The 18,933-nt window shown below is 38.1% G+C and overlaps 1 protein-coding gene across 2 annotated transcripts in view; it reads right to left on the minus strand.

Moving 5' to 3' along the window:
* CNTNAP2 (contactin associated protein 2) overlaps positions 1–18,933 on the minus strand; it is a 1,159,974-nt gene that overhangs the window by 347,168 nt on the left and 793,873 nt on the right. For both annotated transcript variants that reach the window (XM_056337119.1, XM_056337120.1), the window contains one exon: positions 8,956–9,156. In XM_056337119.1, coding sequence (XP_056193094.1) covers positions 8,956–9,156 — 201 coding nt within the window. The remainder of the gene's footprint in view (positions 1–8,955; positions 9,157–18,933) is intronic.

Here is an 18,933-nt window from a genome sequence, read left to right on the forward strand (position 1 = left end):
TATCTTTCCCACTCCTTATTCCAACAATTTAAGGAAATGATCATGAATAATTTTTGCTGGCAACACACATTCCTTGAAAACAGAAGTTACTGTCCATATGCCTTTGCAGTAAAATATGTCTACCTTACAGAAAATAGGAAATTAATCTTTTTCATCCTCTCACATTGAGCAAATCCCACATAACAAAATATTTAAAGAGGTACATTGCAAAAGGATCTTGTTGAAGTAATCCCTTCCAGGAGGAAGTGATCATTACCTGGAGGCCACCCTCTGTATAGAAATACCTATATAGATTTCCACATATATATATATGTGGAGTATATACATATATATTACACACACACATATATATTTCCACAAAGAAATCTACAGGTACATATGGCTTATGTCACAAGCACATATAGGCACAAAAGTTCAAGGGGACAATGCAGTCCCCCAGATTCTAATGGCAATGATGGTAGTGAACCTGATTCTAAATATGTTATACTTTCTGCATACTCTAACTTTTCGTAAAACTCCATCCTCGTACACGCTTAGGCAATGTTGGCTGCTCTAAGCGACATAGTTTAATATTAGCAAACGTATACAGGCAGAGTATGAAATTAATGAAGGGGATTCAAGGAAAGAATGGGCTGTACTATACAGAAAGTGTGGAGAAGTAGGGGAAACATGCAGAATTATTCACAAGGTGAAAAGGGGAAGCTATTTCAGGCACTCCGTTTCAGAGACAATTCAGAGAAATATTTTAACAGTCTGATTTGATAAATAACATCAAGCATACACACATAAAAAGCACACTAAAAAAAACCATACTCAAACATACTCCTGGAAGAAGATGTATTTTGGACTGTTCATACCTCAAACAGCCACACATACATTAGTAATTACATATGCATTCTCAAGTTCATACACATTCTGCTGTGTTTTGGATGTTTATCTGATGAACTCACTATGAAAAAAAGGTATCATATAGGGGCTGGGATCTGATAACATTACTAACAACAAAAAGTAGTTCTTACAAAGCAGTTCCAGTACTTCTGAGCTCCAAAAATTAACTAAAGACTGTTTAAAGAGGCTCCTGAGAAGCAGAAATTCTTTCCAGATGTAAAATCTAATATAGAAGATACAGCTCAATGCCCCACGCTGTCAGCTGGGAAAGCTCAGGTCAGAGTTCAGGAAAGCCTAACCATAACCTTCAGATAATCCGTAAAAGTCACAGCTTCAAGAAACGAACAGAATCATCTCATCAATGCAAACAGGGCAGGCAATGCTTCAATAGTAGCTGAACACTTGTCTCCTAAGGCAACACAGAGCAACGAAGGAAAGGCCAAGGAAGTCCCTGACACAGGAGGGAATGAGGTTTGTTGTGATTCTTTTGTTCTGTGCATTGGAAAGTACCATCTTCTTCTAATTGCATACATTTAGCTTGATTCTTCATACAGTTGTTTATGACAAACATTCATCTCAGGAATGGGAATGAAAAAAGAAACACCGGATATTTGTACTGCAAATTTGCTTAAGAAAAAATACTCAAGTGTAATGTATTTAGGATACGGGTGAAAGAGAAATTCTTGTCAAGATCTGCAGTGACATAACATCTAGATTAATTTTGCCTAAGAAATTAATAAACTAATCTGTTTTGGTTATTCAGCAAGAAAGATGACTTTTCCCCAAGACAACCTGGGTTCTTGAAGAAGCAATGTCTGTGACTCTTTCTGTGAAAACAATAACCATGAATAGTTTTACAGTTTTTATAAAAGAGGATTCAGCACAAACAGTGGAGTAATTATTGCCTTCCTCTATCTGTCTTTTAAAAAATAAAGATAGTCAATCTTATCCTGTAATAGGTAAAGCACATTTTCAGAGTGGGACTGAGAAACAGCCAGTTTGGAACATTCTGCTATAACTGCAAAATTAAAACACAAATGCACCAGTTTTTCTTTAAAAAACATAGGAAAGAAACTAGGGCTTACAGCACTGCAGTTACATTTTCCGTACAGGATTTTTAATACCCACAAAGCTCTTACCAACTACTATTATTTCTAACAAACACCAAAGCATCATGTAGCCTTTTTCACTTAGTGATAATGGATTAAGTCTAATTCCTACACAACAGCAAAGATAATTGGGAAAATCACCACATACAGCTCACCAGCTCAAAGAATGATGAAGGTAAGGTGAAACTAAGAGACTCTGATCACAGTATCAAAAAACCTCAAACGAATCGCTAAAAGACAAGCGAAGGTGCAGAGTGAAACAAAGACATGATTAAAGGGTGTATTAACAATGGACAAGAAAAAAATGGCCTATTAACTAACCATTTACCTACCTAACATTTACCTAGAAGACTGATACCGATTTCATGAGAAACATTTAACCTATTAATTAATGCCTGCTTCCGTTCTATGGCAACATGATGACAACTAAGGAAAAAAAGATATTTCAAAAAGCTGTTGGTTTCCACTTCTAGGACATGGGGATGTAGATCAGAGCAGAGCAGGTACATTGTTCCTGCTACCCTTCTGCTTGAAAAATCACTAGAAGTTGAAATCAGCTTTTCTAGAACACTGACAGAGAAGAAAGGATTGATCAATAAATTTCTTAAGGCAAGGCTGGACAAGATACATGAAAGCTTATGGGCATGTTTTGTGAAAGAACAGAATAGAATGCTGAAGCTTGAGCAAGTTTTGGAGCAACTTCTATTCGTCTGTGTAGGACTGCAGAAAACCCACTCCTCTCTCAGACTCTTTCTGAAAAATTTTTATTAAGTAGGAATTTTAACTGCAACTAACATTCTTGATCTGTTACTGTATAGCAATGTGAAAGTTTATATATAAAGTTCTGATTCGGATAGCTACTTAGGAAAAATAGCATATTTCCATATTGCAATGTTTAACTTTGTTTTTTCTCCATCTACTCATAAATATTGTTTACTACTGGTATTATAATTGCTTTATTGTAACTAAACCAACCAAACAGCAAATAAAGTTTTCTATTTCGCTTGTTAAACTCCTGAATTCATGAAGCTGCTGTCTGATTTCCTCCAAAGACAAACAGGCTTGAAACAGTAATTCATGTACTGTAGTAACTCTGCTTTATGCTTTTCATATGCTGCCTGCAGGCACAGTGAATAGGGATAAAAATTGGAACACAACACCAACAGATCTTGTTCTGTTCTCTGTATCTATGCTTTTAGCTCCCACATTCTGATTATTTGTTACAGCTCCTACAGCTCTGGGAAATGAGAGACTCACAAATGTGCTGAAAACAGCAGCCCTCCTCCCTTCAGGCTCTCGTTCTCAGGGCGAAGGGAAGAATTGCAGAACCAGCATGCCGTTCCCTTCTCACTTCAGAGGCTGAGATCAGTGGCCCATGGAAAATTTCATACCAAGGAGGTCACAGGCAGGAGTTACTAGGAAGTCTAATGACAACAGTGGATGAAGATACATAATTTTGTCAACTAACTTTTGGCATTCTATTAGTATATTGTATTACTGTCCTCTATATCACTTCGTTTCTTACAGCAAAGAAGGAAAGATCCTTCCTATAAAAGCAAAGTGATTCTATATCCTGCATTGCCTTTTTCCCTCTTACTAACCAGTGGGCATGAAAGTTCTCCAAGTTCCTTTCTGCAAATGAGGGAAAAGTCCCATCATCTCCCATACCAACTGGAAACTGTATGGACATCGAGAATGCAGAAAACAGCCAGCTTTCTGCATATACTTAATACTGAACACATCATTATCTTCTCAAAATGGAAGTTTCCAAGGAAACAAGAAGAAAAGAGGATATGAGAAATGTAAATGTGAAAGAGCAAAAAATAATTTAAAAAAAGGTATTATTTTTTAATTTACATATACATGTACACTTATTAAATTTCAATTATGATCCATAGGCTTATCATTTCATTCATTCCTTGACAGTAATAGCTACTTGGATTACTAAGATCAAGCTTCAGTCATGCTAACAACTGCATATTCACAGAGGAATTCCTGTTCTACAAGATGTATTATCTAAATAAATAAATTTAAATAAATCTCCTTCTACGACAAGATGACCCACCCAATGGAAAAGAGAAATGCTGTGGGTGGTGTCTACCTGGGCACTGACACCATCTCCCACAGCATCTCCTGGAGAACCTGGCTGCTCCTGGCCGGGCCAGGGCACTCTGCACGGGGTTAGGAGCTGCCTGGAGGGCCGAGCCCAGAGCGCAGTGGGGAATGGAGCTCCATCCCACTGGCGCCGGGCACAGGGGGTGTCCCCAGGGCTCGGTGGCAGGGCCAGTCCTGATCAACATCTTCACTGAAGGTGCAGACGAGGGGATGGAGCACACCCTCCATCAGTTGGCAGAGGACACCAAGCTGGGCAGGAGCGTTGATCTGCCGGGGGGCAGGGGGCTCTGCAGGGGCTGGGCAGGCTGGAGCTTGGGGCCAAGGCCACTTGGATGGGGTTCAACACAGCTCCATGCTGGGCCCTGCCCTGGGTCACACCAGCCCCAGGCAGCTGCAAGCAGGGGGCAGGGGAGCTGCTGATGGGAAAGGGCCTGGGGGGTGGCCAGTGGCCGGCTGGCTGTGAGCCCCCACTGTGCCCAGGCCAGCAGCAGCCTGGCCTGTATCAGGAACAGTGTGGCCAGCAGGGCCAGGGCAGTGACCGTCCCCCTGTACTCAGCACTGGTGGGGCCGCACCTGGAATCCCATGTTCAGCTTGCAGCCCCTCACTGCAAGACAGTCACAAAGGGGCTGGAGTGTGTCCAGAGATGAGTAGGGGGCTGGGGAAGGGGCTGGGGTACAAGGCTGATGGGGAGCATCTGAGGGCACTGGGGGTGTTGAGTCTGGGGGGGTGCTCAGGGAGGACCTTCTCACTCCCTACAGCTGCCTGACAGAGGCTGTGGGCAGCGGGGGTTGTTCTCTTCTCCCAGGTTACAAGCAACAGGACAAGAGCAAATGGCCTCAAGTTTCACTAGAGGAAATTTAGATTGGATGTTAGGAGACATTTCTTCACTGAAAGGATGCCCAAGCATTGGAACAGGCTGCCCAGGGAGGTGGTGGAATCGCCATCCCTGGAGGCGTTTAGAAAACACATAGATGCTGCGCTTAAGCAACATGGTTAGTGGTGGGCTTGGCAGTGCTGGGTTAATGGTTGGGCTTGATGATCTTAAAGGTCTTTTCCAACCTAAATGATTCTAAATAGACAATATAGACAATAAGAAGCATAAGCCCCATATTGACCTAACTGAAAAAGATAATGATAATAAAATCAAACAAATTGTTAAAATCATAGACAAAATCTGTATCAGTCAGGAAAAGGACACAGATCTCCTTAGACTGTAGTTAACTGGCATAAAGACTGTGAGACAACTGCACGAACTGCAGGGTCCCTCCCTGCTTGAAAACAGCTTCCCCAGAAATTTACAGTGTACCTATAGCTTTATTGTTTATTGTGATAACATAGTGTATTTTCACAGAGGTGTCTGGGTTTGCACTTTCTTAAGAAAGTCTCCAAACTATTTCGACTAATTTTGTTTTTCTAATCATCCTTTGTAAAGGCTTGTAAACAGATCCCTAGCTCCAAACATAATTTAAATATATTGGGCTGCAAATTCAAAATAATAATAATAAAACACCAAAAAACCAAAAACCCCCAAAACTGTAAGGAAGGAAAATTGAATTTCAGATAGTCTTTACTTACTACTAGACAAGGACTGTTCATCCAGCTTTGAGCAGAACAGTGGAGTAGATGACCTACTGCAGTTCCTTCAAACCTGAATTATCCTATAGTCTTACAAGATTCTTGGTTTTGGGTATGTTTTCAGAAGTCCCTTATGATTTAATTTACATGGAATATCTTATTACTGGCTTCCTTCAGACTGAGTGGAAAGCCAATGGCTTTGTGACCTGTAAAATCACTCTCAATGTATTGTTGGAAATGATTTTAATCAGTTCTCTGGGATATACATCTTATTTTTCTTGGATGAAAGCCCATGATTAAAAAAAAAAAAAAAAAAAAGGACATGGACCTGGAGGAATAAAAACTCAAAGTCTAAAACTCATAATAGAAGAATGAGAATTCTTAGCCTGTACAAACTACTCTTCGTGTGTGGCTCTCAAAGTACATGGCAATGAGAATTCTTTAACCACTGTGCCTGAAGCCAAAAAACCCCACAACAAAACAGGTTTATTAATATGAAGACTACCCTCAAACACTGCATTTTGAAGCAGTTTACACTGTATACAAAAAAGTTATTTAAGCTATTATTAGCAGCAGAACATATATTAGTGCAACTGTATATGACTTTACCTTATCAGGAAATGCATAACTAAAAGCAGCAAAAGCTATAGTTCAGATGGCTACTTAATTACTTGCTATGAATAGATCAATAAACAGCTTTGAATTCTGATTTGTCTAAATATGTTAATTGAGCAATTTCTCCCTGAGCAGAGATGATTTTGCAAAATGCCATGATCCCCAAGAGAGAAAAATTTGCAAAAAGTTGAGTTGCTGCACTATTTTCTGAATTTTCTGTTCTCTCTGATGCAATTTTATACAAAAGGGCTAGTCTATTCTAAGTGGTTGATTGAGCATCTGAAAGTTGTAACAGAAATGTTTCAACCTAGAAAAGCACCGGTGGTCAGGGCCACAAATGTTATCCTGATCGCAGGAAATCTATAGAGGTTTTACCACTGGCTTCAATACAACCAGGATTCCGCTTCCTGAGGAATACAGAAATGTAGATTTTTTTAAAAATTTTTTTTTCATTTGCTTGTGTGGGCACCATAATGCAAAAATTTATATAGAAAGCTCTGTGGTGGAAGAAGCCGTACAAGCACTTGGACTGGTGCTGTGAGATGAATAAGATGTCATATTTAGCAAATAAGGCAATCCTCTGGGGTGGGGAAAAAAAACCAAAACCAAAACCAGAAAGGTATGAAAAATTAGTTCCTTAGCTTAGAAGCATAGCTGAAACCAAGAATACATAGCTTAGAAAAAAAATGTATCGGTCTCTTCCTTATGAACACACAAGTCATTGCTATACTATATGTACAAACTATTACAGGTGTTATGCAAACACTACGGTGCAATTTTTTGTCACTGTCTAGCTTAAAATGCTTTGTTGTTTCTTTCTCTCACTTAAAGGAAAAAAAAAAGAAAATACAAAAAAAACCCCACCCCCCCCCTCCACAAACAACCCATCTCAGAATATTTCCAGAAACCTACTTTCCAGACCAAAAAGCTGGCTTAGAAGGAGTTTCTAAGACAATTTGTCTTTCCATATAAAAGGTGAAAATGTGGAAAGGTATCTGCAAAATACACCCAACCTTTTCTAAGAAGCTTAAAAATGCAAATATCTGAACTGACTATTCCTTAAAGAAATCTTCAGTAAGTTATTATTTTGTGTGCTGCTTAATTGGTCTTTTAAATCTAGAAGCTAGGGCAAACACCTGCAGTTACAGTATGTATTTCTTTTATTATAATATAAATACATACTAACAAGTACAATTTGGTCCTGAAATAATAGTCTTATACATTTAGAGGAGAATCTAGAATCTAACCCTGTACTCTGTGCAAACGATGAGCTTTCTGTGAAAATTATCTCCAGCTCTGTTCCCAGGTGAATTCAACTTCTAAATACCTGCCAAAGATACATCCATATACTACCTTTTTGAAACATGCAAGAGGGGAGCTTGTATCCATCAGCAGAATCTAATCACAATACTTCTAGTTTATTAACATGATTCAGGATCCTATATGTTAAGGCCCAAGAAAGAAGAAATAATTTTCCACTTGCAGAGTCTCTGTGCTATGCTAAATTAAGCAAAATAATAGCAACAGAGACAAACCATGCATTAGAAATAGTCCATAAACAGCAGGGAGGAGGGAGAGGAGTAACAAGCATTACAGTATCTATTAACTAACGGAATGCTTATGGAAATAGGGATAAGATGCACATGCATGCCAAATGAATCCTTATCTGTAGCACCATAAGAAAATATACCAAAATAAATTCATGAGGGGAAGCAGTTTAAAGTATAAGACTGTAAGCATCCAGCCATTAGTTTCATCTGAAATGCATTCTAATTGCTCCTATCACAATGAACTCATTTCACAACCATGAAAATGTGTTCTATGTTTCCACTTATAACCCAGTCTTTGTTCAGTACCGTTAAGTATTTATATAACATCAAATGCTATCATACACAAGTAGAGCATAGAAGAAATACTGGGTGCATATTAAAAGATTTTCTAAAACGGAATTCCATCTTTATGTGCTGTTTTACTGATTCTGGAACAACTAATACTTTTGTCTTTATCAGTTAGAGGTAAGAGTTGTTGAGGAGGCGCATCCAGCAAGCGAGGATTAGTTCTAGGACTGTTCTCTTCCAGTAGAGTTACACAACAAAAGGAGAAACTAAAAATCAACCTACTTGTAGGCAACAGCACATCATATGTCTCACACAACCACATTACTGACCATGCCAATCTCTGCAATGTGTAAGGCAACCCACAAATACTCAGCGTCTGAGAAACCGTTTCAGAAATATTAGTTGGAAAATTCCAACCCTCACTCAGCCAGTGCCCTTGCTGACTGTAGCATACAAAACCTGACAACCGGAAAACCAGGATAAAATTCAAAGCAATTTTTCAATGCCTCTATTGATTAAACTTTCAAAGTTACCCTTATTTACCAAAAGCACCCTTCCTGAAGGAGCAACAGATCTGAGAGAAGAACACAGATTTGCACTGCAACAAAATTCCTTTCAGTACTAAGCAAACAGCAAAATTTCCCAAGAAAACAATTTCTTCTGCATATTCAATTATTTCCCTCTTTGTGAACTTTATAGAGGAGAACAAAGACGTATGTTTACTGAACGGACTGGTCTAACAGCAATACCTGCCGAATTGTTCAGATGAATGCCTTTAACACCGCGTTTAATTGATATGCCATTCTCAGCCTACCTGGTGTGTTCAGCAGCCGGGACATCTTGCAAGAATAGGAGACAAACTGCTCGCAGTATTCAGCGCTGCTGGTAATGGCAGAAATCTGGTCCATTGTTGCACTGTAGTTGAGCTGCAGCACAGATAACTTCTCCAGGCTGTTGCCTCCCACAGAAGTCTGCATTTGCAGATCATGGTACACAGTTGTCCATACTTTGTCCTCTGAAAGAGAGGGGAAAAAGACAAAAATTGGTAGAAGACAGACAGTGGAACTGAGTTAAAATAAATCTAGGCCTTTGACAAAAGATAAAAATATTCCGCGAGATGTCTTTTTAGGGGGTAGTGTGGATGAAGGGCACTGCACAGGAAAAGTTACCGCGTGAGAGCACAGTTCCAACCACCATGAGCCAATGAAAATAAGAAACCCTGATTGCCCTTGTAGTTTTGATAACCAATATACCGTGTGAAGAGACTTCCTTGTACAACTGGTGCTAATAGTGACATATGAAACTAATAAGGATTAACTTTGATCAGACATTGAGTAGAAGGACACAAGGCTGATGCACTAGAGATTCAAGGTTTCTATGTGAGGAAAATTCACTGTCCATGGTAAATTGCTGTGTGGGCTGGAAAGCAATGCTGCTTTGCAGTACTGTAACAAAAGGGATGCACCAGATTCTCATGTGATTACATCATTTAGTGATTAATACTGAAAACACTGTAGTTCATCAAGTTCATCACATTTTTTTACCCAAGCTGTGCTCCTTGGGTAAGCCAAAATTACTGCTTATTGAGACTTGACTATTTTACAATAGCGGTACCATACGGCCTCATCAATTGTGGTTATGGTACGGATATCAGTGTAAGAAATAACAGAAGTAGGAGACAATGGAAAAGCAAAAGCTTCTGTTTAGCTGTGAAAAGACAAAAAGAAGGGGGAAGGACAACCTCATCTTGGGGATGAGGAATATAGCAGCATTGGCTGAATCTCATGCCTAGTGCGCATGCAGGAGGTGTGTAATATTCCGCCTACAGCAGACTGTATGCATTATATTGCTTTAAACTACTAAACAGCAAGTCAATGGAAGTGTCACTGTGTTCTATTTGTCAGCAGTTACCAGAGGAGATTTAAGATGAGATATCATAATAATGAACAACACACTCCACACTCCTCTTGCTGGAAGATTTGTGGAAGTTGGGAGTTAGTTTAGAAAGGAAATAAAGAAAAGGCACAGAACTACTCCTGTTACAGACCAACTATTACTTTTTCTTAGAGGGGCATTCCACAGGATAAATAAATAAATAAATAAATAAAAATAAAAAGAGTGAGAAAGACACAGGGTTTCAGAATCAAAACAATGAAGGTTTGGTTAGTATTAGTGACACTGTCTTCCTGTAAGAATACTATTCTATCACTTAGGTGTGAAGAACTTTTAAATTCAAGTTGACTAGCTCAGTGTGAAAAACAACATCTCAGCTGATACTACTCACATTGTCCATCCCAAATAGCCAAGGACTGAAACAGGTCAATCCTCTCCTGCAAATAAAACCTAGAAAATTCTTTTTTTTTTTTCTACAGACTACCCTTTAGCATAATACCACAAAGCTTCCTAAGAAGTGCATCAGGTTTTGTCACTACTATTTATCACGTGTAGTTCTTTAACATTCTAAGTTTTCCTGTTTGGTTTTTTTAGATTTTCTTTCTGCTGTTTTATACTAAGTATAAAACTCTGTAGATACTCAGATTCTACTACTGACAGCCAAGTCTAAGAAACAAGCCTGGGACTTGGAACAGAAAATGTGGAACTTTAAATAGATCTGTAAGAATCTATCCTGGTGTCTTGAGCTGGCTTGCACAGAAGCCCTGTTCCCTGGGCAAGCTGGCCAGGCCTTTGACCCAGGTGGTTCAGCTGTTTCTGTAGAGCAACACCACTGACCACAGCTGTCCTTCCAGTGGTGGAGAGGTGAAAATATGCCATGCTGCTAACTTTGCTGTATTTATCACAAAAACAGATTCTCCAGGGAGATCATCCGTCAGTTTCAGAGAATACTAATTCACCTGACAGATGTGCCTTACAGCAATAAACCCCATAAAATGTAGTACATAGCAGTATGTTTTCAATTCATCTATGTAAATCTCATACCTGTTAACACAAATCTCTGAGTCATTCCAAAACTTATGTCCTGATATTGCTTTTCAGTATTTTAACTACATGAAAAGACTTTGATAAACTGAGGCATACTCAAATGTGCTTCAGAACTTCCTCATCAAGTTCACAGAAATGTGCTTACATACACTGATGAGTTTTGGGTGTGACCCAGAGCAGTCATCTTTCCATGTCATCCATGTTTCCATTATTCCTATCTCCAGGACTCTGTACTCCGCCTTCTTCTCCACTCTTAATTTTCACTGCATAGTGTCAGGCTATTTTGGATTACATGGAGTCATGTGGACCCATGTGTTTCTAACCGATATGGTGCAAGTTTTTCTAATCAAATGTTCAGAGATAAGGTAAACAAAGCAGACGGATCCTCCATAGGGAGCATGCATCACTACCCAAATGAGATAAAATTCAGCAAGTGATGCAAGATGGTTATGACTTTAATATTCATAACCTTAGTCTAAAGCTCTACATCAAACAAAATACTATTCCTGCACCAAGATAAAAAGAAAAAAAGAAAAAAGAAAAAAAAGGCAGGGGAAAGGAAGAAGAGTAGTTCTTATTTCTGTATTGCTTTAATCCCACTGCCAGGTACCAAGGAAAAAAATTGTAATTGTCACCTGTCAAGTTGTATAGACAATATAACACAGTTTTGTTGAGAGCCTGGGATGGAAGCTTACTGCAGGTTCCTTTTCAAGAAAGGATTGCTATAGTTTATATGTTTACTCACAGCAGTGTCTCATTTTTGGCAGAAAACGCTGTACATGTAAGAGCTGTGACGTGTTAGTAAAGCATGTATTTGGCCAGTTAGAGCCTCATTTTGGACTTCGGAGCCAGCAAAGACTCCTAGACTAGCCATTCAGATGCCATAGGAATGTTGTTAGCAAGAAGAACTGCATTAGGTATTACATCTGTGAAGGGCACTCCTTTTTGATACTGGATTCTGACCAATGCAGCCCTGACGCTTCCTCTCCTGGTGAGGCTGCTTCAGGCTTTACAGTGGGACACTGTACGAAACAAGACAGAAACATACGTGCAGATGGATCTAGGTTGCCTTTATGTCAGTCAAATGTATCCTCTGAACCACTTCAGGATCCTTCTGTTGAATTACAAGTACCGCTAACAGATAAAAGTTTGTTGCACCTTGTACTCTGTCTATTTATAAATACACAGATGTCCATAAAGACAATAACCATCTCTAGAAAAGCATCTCAGACTCTCCCTGCAGTCTAGAAGATGATGGGAGATTGATTAGGGTATGTCTGGAAGGAAATCTAGCTCCCATTTCACCTGTAACATATTGATAGACTGGCTCAAATGACTAATGAGCACTTGGTTGTAGTAAGGAAAAAATTACTGGCTTACTAACGCACAGGGCATGTAGGATAGAAGCAAGGGATGCGCGGAGGCTGACAATCCCTCAAAATTCAGCAAGCTGGCTTGTCCAAAATCTGGAAGCTGAAAGATCTGTGCCCACAGGATTGTGGGGCGCAAGTTGTGGCTGGTGTGCAGGAAGGAAGCTCCTTCTCTGGGTGAGGGATTTGACACTTCACACATTTTTTGGATTTAACTAAAAAGCCCTGTCATGAGGCACGGACTGAGACAGTCCAGAATGACAGGGTCTCTCCTCAGCTGGAAAAACACATTGACAGTATACCATGGACACAGCCAAAAATCCATCTTCCCTGCCCCTCAAGAGCAGGTGCCTGCATCTCAGTCATACAGTTATCCTGCTGGGATGGCCTTAAGGTGTCTGGGAAGGCTTAAAGGAGAAAGTTGCCAGGCAGGAATCTCAACATTATGTATTGCGTGCTGGTTACAAACTGCTTTTTCCCTTTTACTCTTAACTATTTGTTAATGTGATAGTATGTCCCATGGAAATCAACCAGACATTTATAGCTTGGAAATAACTCCAGCTTCTTCATGGATGGTTCCAGTTTCTCAGACACTGCCTGTTAGTGGAGACCATTCTTCAGAAAGATTGAATCCGTGACCTGCTTGCAGCCAGCCTCCCTTGCAGAGACGGTAATGAAGATAATTTGTACCATCTCAAATACCTGTATCATCACCATTTATGGAATCATTCCTATGTAGCTGAGAACAGAACGTGATAGTCATACCAAAATCTGCAAGAGAAGCTACCCCTCATTTTCTGTCAATAGCACACAGAAATCTCATGTAAGGTACATGGAAGTGAAAAATCTGTCCTAGTTAACTGTAATTTGATATATATTCCTGGCAATTAGAGCCACCACAATATTGGTAGGAGTATTCCCCTAATACACTGGCAATTATTTTAAGAAATCATAATGTGGCTATTTCTAACCACAAGTGCTTATAGACAATTTGTCTGTCAGAGCTGCGTATAAGACTTCTGCACAAACACACTTACAAAGAGCAGACATCAATTAAGAATGATAATGCTGTTAAGTAGCATCATCTATAAAATATTCTATGTGCTCATAACCTTTGTTATTGAATTAAAAAGTATATAAAAATGAATTGATGTTGAGAGTAGTTACTAATAATTTAAGGATAACTATAGCATTCTCATATTTCTTTATTGCAGACGTATTAACAGGAAGTTAAAAGCTAATTCCTGGAGATAGCTCTTTACTGGACATCATGATTTTTACCATCATCAGTCCATTTGTCACTTCAGATTACCGTAACGTGTTCTACAATATGCTACACTACAAATCACTTAGAAAACTATACAAGAAAGCCCATTTAAAAGTGGACTGCCTTCTAGAGAGGATAAAAATTACAATCATAGTCATCTCATTTTATGAGATTTCCAATTGTATTTTCTGGTAAGAACATAGTTGGTATTTCAGTTTCTTTTGAATTGTGTGGGATGGTACCACAACAGTCATTAGTAATGTGATTAAACTAAGCATTTTTTGCAGCAATGTTCTAGGTACAAGACCTGGTGTATACAATTGATGTGGAGGAAAATTACAGTAGAGAGCACCCTCTGCTCCTTCCATCCCCTTTTTTTTTTTATCTCTAATGTGTATATATATATAAAAGTTTAAAACTATATATATTAATTTGAAACTAATTCTGCCATGGACTTCAAAGGAGCTGCAGTTGGTTTATAAAAATGAAAAATGTAGGTTCAATTGAAGTTAATGAGTATTTTGACAATCTCGTCTGATATTGGCAAATGTCAATTTTGCAGTAAAGTTACTCTGGTGATATGAGCTCTATTGCTCTCATCTCACTAATGTAGAAAACTGGGTTTAGATCAGAAAAATCCAATATCCTGAAGAAAAATAAAAGTAAATTAAGAGTGTTCTTATGGACTGAATTCTATAGAAATAAAAGTCAGTGAGTTTCTTAATCTATTTAGGTAGGGAATAGCATCAATCCCAAAATGTAATTCAACCATTCCTGCAGTAATTTTCTCCTTCTACTGTTCCTTTCATTGTTTCTTCATCAAGATAATAATGAATCTTCAAATTTAATTACCAACTACTGATTGCATATTTTCCTTTTTACTTACAGACATTGTCTTCTGAGACAATGAAGCTGTACACTTCCCCTTGTATTTATGTAGTCTCGTTCGTAACGATTTAGCAAGAAGAAAACTCTTATTTTCTGGACATACCGTGATATCGAATGACATAAGTTGACAATATTTTAAAACATATGTAATAGATGAATCAGATGCTTTACAAGATACAGTGGAAAGAAGTGACCAAAATAACGTATTCAGGGAACCAACTCTTATCAAAGTGACAATCAAATGGCTGTTCCAACACAACTCGTCAGAAATCTGACGGGGTATTAATGAGGCAGAACTTGACTTCTCTGGATTACTAGAGATGATTTCCAGCCATTCAACCAGTTGTAGGTATGTAAAAGCTAATGCCAAGAGTATCTCAAGAAACAGAACACAGATCACTCCTGCATTCAAATAAAAAAATAAAAAAAAAAAAAAAAGACTGTAGCAACACAAAACATTGTTATGCTAAGAACAGTGCCTGGGGGGAAAAGCTTAAATCAGATTTGGGCCCTAATGAACAAAATTACCTCATATGAGTGTTAATAGAAAGAAGAATTAAAAAATGATTACATATTGAAAGGAACAATAAATAATGAGACACAGTACAGCCATATGAAGGAGGACTCGGATCATTTAAGGGCCTAGTCTAACAGATGGCAGTTGCAGTTCAGTTTAGATTAAGGAACATTAAAGTCAAGAACAAAGGACATAAAGGAATTAACAGTACGGTTGTTTTCAGCATAGTGAACAGAATACGGGCAAGGGTTGGATTTTTTTATTTTTTTTCAGTTCAATAACTGAAGAATCGACAACTAATTCTACCTTCTGAGGACTAGACTAATCTATAACCTGGTATTATACAACTGGAAAAATCAAATGTGCGCGTCTGCCTTAAAGTATCTTTCAGCTCATTTTATCATATCATGGCAGCATATGAACTTAAAACAAAACAGTTAGTGCCTGACTTTTTTTCTTTTACAAAACAACATAGCACAACTCTTTAGCTATGATTCTAAACAGCACTTCCTAGAATCACTGAAAAAAGGTACCACAGTTTCAAAAAAATATTTAAAGGCTATCTTGAAATAAAGGGGTCTTCAAAGCTTTCACTGCATTAGCTTGAACCTTAATAAACCATTTCCTGAACTATCTTGACTAAAAAATTAGATCAGTTTTAATTTCTATTCTCCTGAAGAGGCAGAAAGAAGACTAACGCAGGTCTCAACTGTTACCACTAAACAAACTTCACCTTTTTTTCTCTCATCAGCTTTTGAGTGCTTGAATCCTTGACATAGTCTTCACTGATCCAACTTAATTCTCTCAAGAACAATGTCCTCCACTCTCACATCTTGCTAACTCCTCTCCTTGGAAAGACAGCAAAAGGAATATAGTGCACTGAGGTAGCCTTTGGAATTATTTCATAATAAAAAAAATAATATTGGTGTGAAGCATTAAAAAAAAGACATGTTTTCATTAAGTACCCTGCTTCATTTTCAAGAACGTAGCTTCCTTTTGATAATGGCTTTTTGGCCATTTGCAACTGAACACTTGGAAAGAGAAATCTGGACAATTGCATTCCTAACCAATATTATTTTTCATTTTGCTTTCAGAAGGTGTCTCCGGATTGGAGAAGTTACAGTTCAAAGTTATAATGAACACTCCTGATAGTTTTTAAAAAATTTCATCATTATCCCAAATCACATCAGCCACACTTACATTTAGGAATCCCATTTGAAGACTGCCATGTAAACTTAAGCATGTTTTCCTGAGGCACTGCCTAACTACATAACAAACACTGCTATCATATGCAGTTTAGTGTAATATCATGTTTCTTGTGGTTTTGACATTTCAGCACTTGTTCATTAGGAAATTCAAACCCCACTGCCATTAGATGCTCCAAGATAGAAGAATGCAGTTTAGTTACGCTGTGACAGGCAATTTTGATGTCTTGATTGTCTCTGTTACTAATCTCTCAAATGAAGCATAACACAGAACTCCACAGTACATCACAGTACTTCAGTGATTTCATTTATCATAAAAAACCCATGCATTATTTTAAAACACATTCTATATATAGCTTTTTAGCAAACCTGTAGTTTGAAACATGACATTATGAGGAAAGAAAAATCTAATTAGACTTCATGTTAAAGTAAGCATCTTTAATGAAGCCAGTTTAAAAGTTTTTCCTTGTGTGGATGTTGTGATCTGGTTCTATCTCAGTCAACTCGTAAGGTAGAAGAGAGAAATCATAATTTATTATGCCAAATTACAGAAAAAGGCATAGCTTGGTCCTAAGACAAAAGTCCCACATATGAATAGTAAATGTCACAAGTTTAATTCTTTTAATGAAAAAATTAAAATTACTATAAGAGTGAGGAATAAAGATCACACTAGACTGACAAGAAACTTTCAACCTCCAGAGATTCTTGAATGTGAAATTTTTCACTTCCACATAACCAAACCATGTGACCTCTTTCCCTCTCATCTCAGGAGCTACACAACCATCATTAAACACACCCTAACTCATTGCAGGGTACACTACTTCCACCTGAAGGGACAGAGTGCTTTTATACAAGTGGTTCTGTTAAGGAAACACAAATCAGCATCCTCAGAAACTCCAACTATCCTTGCAGTCTGCATCCTGTGAAAGTAGTACCTGAAGTGTCATATACCTCCAACAGTGCTGTGCAGAAACACTCCAAGAAACCCCAGTGTTGTACCAGCTGCCTCGTGGCTTCCTGCTAGCAGATATCCAACAGATTCTTTCTAGTGTCATCAGGCATAGGATTCATGAGAAGAAAGGCAGAGAAATGTGTATTTCCATAAACCTGTTTCTCCTGCTTACTCTTTTTATGCATTCATAAAGAAGTCAGATCATGCACAGAAACGACCACAGAATTTGGAGAAGAGGGAGAATTTTTGAAAATAAAGATGCTTTACTAAGTCTAATATTGCTTTCCTTTTCATTGAAGGCTTATAAATACTGTCCCATCTACTCCAATAATACTCAGAACTAAAACACTACCTATTAACATATTCAACATATATTTCATTATGCAGAGATGATATATTTTAAATTACTATTTCTGAGAAGCCAAAACAATTGTGACTGTGCATAGTTGGACTTCGTAGCTTGGCTCCATGGGAACTGAATGGCTAAGTGGTTTGGTTCCATCTTTATCAGGGAAAAGATTCATTACACCATCTCTGCTTCTACTGAGGTTTCAAGTATAGACAGAAGCCATCCATGACAACAGCTAACTGCTTTCCAGAGCAATGAGAAATTTTATTTGCAATGAAACACCTCAATTCACAAGAGACAGCCTGATATTTAGAGGTTATAGAGAATACTATGCTGGATCAGACAAGGTCCCACATGTGATCAAGTGGATTACTGCAAAAGCTTCCCCAAATGCTCCAGCATATTCGGTCTGGGCCTGCACTTTGGCCTCCCTCCATGACTCTTCTTTACACATACATCATCTTTTCTCTAGGCAAGTACACTCGCATTTCATGCAGCTTTACTGGACATTTAGCTGTTTGACTACATTTTACATAGCACTTTAAAGGATTTCTCCATCATAATATAAAAATATGACATCTGGAATAAAATATCTAAGTCTCAAGTGGAAGTACTGACTGTAATGGAAACCATCTAAATATTAACAAGTTTCCTATTTATTTTATTAGCTATCCCCATATTTAGCAAATAGAAAGTTGACTTCCTTGAGCAAGAAAAACAAATGATACCATCTTTTATAATCAGGCAACCTTCTGATTTCTAGAGATCTCTGTAAACACAAGAATATTAAATTATCTATGGATCAAATTAAACTAATGACATCCAAGAGGTCTCTGAAGTTTTTCTTGCCTAACAGACATGTATTTATTTACACTTCAATATTCAGTTTTAGAATTTCCTACACTATGACAAATTATCCTCATTGTTTAACTTCAAATATTATCCACTACAGAAGATGAAATCCATTAACCAAACACTGAAAATTTATGAAGACTACTGACTTCACTGCATACTGTGTAGCTACAGAAATCCATCTGCTTGCAGACTTCCAAATGCAGCTCTGAAACTTGCACGACAACGTATATTTATTTCTTCTATACTATCTGAACAATTCCAAACATGTACGCATAAAAAATTACATGCAGAAAGAAACCAGTGAACGCACAAAAAATTCCCCAATTAATTCAATGGACCAAAGGTTTCATTGTACTTCTTCAACAAACTTGTCCACTAATTAAGAAGAACAATAAAAAGACAGGAGAAGACAAGGAAAGGGAAAGGGAATGGAGGGGAGGAGAGAAGGA

The sequence above is a fragment of the Falco biarmicus genome, chromosome 4, assembly GCF_023638135.1.
Source record: "Falco biarmicus isolate bFalBia1 chromosome 4, bFalBia1.pri, whole genome shotgun sequence".
NCBI classification, from domain to species: Eukaryota; Metazoa; Chordata; class Aves; order Falconiformes; family Falconidae; genus Falco; species Falco biarmicus.